The following is a 3,916-nucleotide window of genomic DNA, read 5'->3' as shown; positions in this document are numbered from 1 at the left end:
GTGGGTTTTCACCGGGGACTCCGGCTTCCTCCCACCATCCAAAAACATGCTTCATAGGTTCATTGGTGACTCTAAATTGCCCCTAGGAGTGAATGTGTGTGTGATTGAGGCCCTGTGACAGACTGGTGACCTGTCCAGGGTGTACCCCGCCTTCGCCCATCAGCAGCCGGGTTAGGCTCCGGCACCCCCGCGACCCCGAAATATATATATATATATAAAATCATTGTGATCCGACGCCCTCTCCAGCAGATGGTGACCTAGGTAGACACCTAGGTTGCCTGTGCCCTGGGCAGGCACTGCTCCATTACTCCACCTGTCAATCTCACACTCCACCCTTTCTTCAGTTTTGGACTAAACCCCAAGACACCTTAATTCCTCCACTTTGTTGAGGAGCACTCCGACCTACTCAAAGAATGCCTTTTTTAAAATCAAGAGCTATTGGCTCTGTCGTGGAGGTTCAAACTCTCATTCCAGCTGCTTCACATTCTACTGCAAAACCATCCTAGCACTCAGTAAAGGTTCTTATTTAATGAAGCCAGCAGAACAACATCTGCGAAAAAACAGATCAAATCATGCGACCCTCAAACCGCTCTCTCTCTCTGGTTCTTTGCTGTGAATAGAACTTCCACAGGAGACCTTATGGCCACACCATCAAACATGTAAACTGTTACTTTAACCATAAACTGGTTAAAGTAACTCACAAAAAGTTAAGGTTAAGATGGTTTTAACTTTAACTTACAGGTTAAAAACTGGAAAATTGTCGAATGATGTGTGAACATTTGACTTTGTCATTGGTTATCAAGAAAACACATTGGAAAATACTACAACACTTGGATTGTTTGATTTTTTTGACTCAAACTTTGTTTTTTGCCCAGTGTTTGGTGGTTTTCTGTAACCTGCACCTCTCGTCTGTTCTGCAGGTGATAAGCAAAGACTCTCCCGAAGAGGAGAGAGCAGGCGAGGAGAACCCTGCAGAAACCAGTGTGGAGGTGCAGCTCTTCGACTCTCCGCCCATGAAGATCACAGTCCCTGGCGACATCCCCTGGAACGACCCCAAGTTCTCTGAGGTGGTGGCTCAGGAGGCTCTGGACCGCTACAAGGAAACCAGCGTGTGAGTGCCAGAGCCAAAGAAATAAAAGCTTTCTGTCTTCTGGATAGTCCTGACGGGTTTTTTCCTCCTCAGGATCGTCAAATAAACTGGGTTCAAACCAAAAACCCGAAGCTTCTCGCTGACTAGAGAATGTTCCAACTTCAAGCAGACAGCAAGCTCACCTGGAGACAAACCAGACGCACTCGCTCCTCCCGCTCCTCCTGCTCCTCCCCAAGCTCTGCTTCTGCAAACACTTTAAACCCCGTGAGGGTTTCCGTTCTTTAGTCCTGCTGTGAGGCGCTGTGCTCTGTAGCTGCGTACGGGAAGGCCTCCTGAAACAGGGAAACACTGCAAACGTTTTTAGTGCTCACATTTTTTTGTATTTGTTTGCATAAAATGAAATTGTTGAAGACAAGATTATAGATTGTAATTATTTGAAATGGTTGAAGAAGAGAAGAAACTGGAATAGTGCATTTGTGATAATAAATGTGTTGCTTTACAGCACTCTAAAATAAAGTAAGGTGTATTTTTTTAGGATTTATTATAAATAGGAAAAGTGGATTTCTATCTTGTTTTTCGGGATCAGAAATGTGCCTTTATTCATGAATCTAGATTATTTTTTCAAACTTTAATTTTATTTCTTAAATAACTGTAAGAATGAAAAAAAAATAGATACTACTATTTCACATTAGACGTGTCAAACTAAAGTAACTTTAGCTGCATGGGAATTAAAACTGCTTTAATAGTATATAGATTTTTGTCAACGAAAAAACATGTTTTTATTTCTTAAACACAGATATTAAAACAATTTCTTAAAATTGTAGAATACGGCATCAAGTTTCTAATGTGAAGAAGAAACAGGAAACAGAACTGACATCGTTTCCTCAGAGTTTCAGTGGGCGGGGCCAAAACAGGATTTTAAAACCGAGTAAAAAGTTGAAGAAAAATGTTCAAAGTTACCTGTTAGCAGCTTTTACTCTTTAAGTACAACATTTCTTAGTTCCAAAGTTCTGGTCCATTTGGACTTCTATACAATTGCTTCGACATTTTATCAGTAATAACGAAAAATATTTTAATAACATGATATTGGGCTCCATTGGGGAAAAAAGGATGAAGGTAATTAGTTTTTACCCCAAACACATTGTTGGGGGCAATGGTCTCTATGGACCTGAAATATAAACAAAAACATTTTGTTTGAACTTTTGGATTAAATTAATTTGATTAATGGAGTTTGATTAATGAAAAAATGGGCGGGAGACAAAAGATTGACATCAGTTGGAACACAATGGTCTTAGGTCTGAACAGACATCAGTAAGTCAGATTCCTGTATTTACAAAAAAAGCCTCATTATAACACAATATAGAAAACAAATGTGAGAAAAAAATCAATACAGCTTTGATATGTTAACCCTTTAACACCAGAGATGTTGCCAACACCATCTACAAACACATGCTATGACATTCTGAAGGTGTTTTCACACTAACAACAAATTCTAATGCCCCGCCCCTCTTTTTGTCGCAGGACAAATATGCTGCCTGTCACAAAATGTGTTCTCATGAGTTTGGCGCCGCAGCTGCATGTGGGAGGAGCTACCAGCTAATGCATTTAGGATGATTGCTATAAGGAACGGTACAGGAGTCTGAGTCTGTATGACAGCCGCTTCCACAGTGTTTCTGTGTCTCTGTGTCTGAGCATGAAGATTCTCTGTCTAGTATTAACCTGAGGAGGAAAACAATAAAATAAGGATTTTTTTTTTCTTTTTCTTTAATGAAGCCTGAGCCTCCACACCCCACAGTGGTTCTGCCGAGTGAGTGAGCGAAAACCGGAAAATCCGAATGAACTCGGCAAATCTGTGGCTCCAATGGGTTAAAGAAAAAGAGTAAAGTTCTTGCTTTAGACTAGTATTTTACTCACTGATCGAGTCACAAAAAACGACACTGCCCAAAGTTGAGTTCCGGATTGGTAGATGCGACGCGGTGACCTGTCAGACTTCAGATATGTAAGTTTTGGCTGCGCCGCTTGATTCACGCCCGTCACTCAAATTACCTCCCGAGACTTCAGATCACATCCTGTCGTGTCTGTTCCATTGATTTAACATTGAAACTGGTCGCCTCCGCCGTGCAAATCACGTTCGTTGTGAATGAAACCTTTAGGCCTATCGTATCCGATCAAACCGCCTAAATCTGGCCATGACAAAAGCGTTTTTTCATATCAGCTTTGCACCCATACGATTCACTGGAATTATGTTAAATGTGTTGAAGAGTTATGGTATGAAAAAGAAAGTCAAAACTCAATCTAAGGCTCTGGTTAGAAAGGGTTGAACCCTAAAATCTACTCGTCAGTTTGATTGTGATAAAGTTGGTTATAAAAAGACCAAGTAATGTTTTGTTTTGGTTAACTGACATGGTTCTAGTTAGTTTTGGTTGTTAAACATGCTTCAATTCGGAAGTTAGTGAATTTATAACTTCCCTTCATTTCTCCAACTTAAAATGTTTTATTTTTTAATTATAGAAACAATTTATTTGATTTGTGAGTAACATTTATCACAATAAATCAAACAGGTGTTTATGTTTTCTTTAAAGAACTGATGCTGTTTTAGTTTTTCTTTTACACCAAAGTTGATCTAAACTCTCTCCTATGAAAACAGATGAAATGGAGTCGGATGTAAAATAATGTCACTTTTTATTTTTGTGTAAAAATCACACAGCTGCTAATGAATCCTGCAGAGATCCAGAACATCCATGCAGTTCAACATCTAGAGTCCCACAGCCAGGAGAGAATTAAATAGATGATTCTGATGCTGTTAGGCAGCAATGAATGCAAATG

The 3,916-nt window shown here is 39.9% G+C and overlaps 2 protein-coding genes across 2 annotated transcripts in view; one reads left to right on the top strand and one right to left on the bottom strand.

The window, feature by feature from the left end:
- clu (clusterin) overlaps positions 1-1,606 on the top strand; it is a 9,541-nt gene extending 7,935 nt beyond the window's left edge. The window contains exons 9-10 of the mRNA XM_024290751.2: positions 921-1,111; positions 1,184-1,606. Coding sequence (XP_024146519.2) covers positions 921-1,111; positions 1,184-1,196 — 204 coding nt within the window. The 3' untranslated portion in view covers positions 1,197-1,606. The remainder of the gene's footprint in view (positions 1-920; positions 1,112-1,183) is intronic.
- Positions 1,607-3,755: 2,149 nt separating this feature from the next.
- reps1 (RALBP1 associated Eps domain containing 1) overlaps positions 3,756-3,916 on the bottom strand; it is a gene marked incomplete in the record, with an annotated part of 25,364 nt that continues 25,203 nt past the window's right edge. Inside the window, 1 exon segment of the mRNA XM_024290750.2 lies at positions 3,756-3,916.

The sequence above is a fragment of the Oryzias melastigma genome, linkage group LG24, assembly GCF_002922805.2.
Source record: "Oryzias melastigma strain HK-1 linkage group LG24, ASM292280v2, whole genome shotgun sequence".
Lineage (NCBI taxonomy): Eukaryota > Metazoa > Chordata > Actinopteri > Beloniformes > Adrianichthyidae > Oryzias > Oryzias melastigma.
This window is presented reverse-complemented; position numbering and strand designations above follow the sequence as displayed.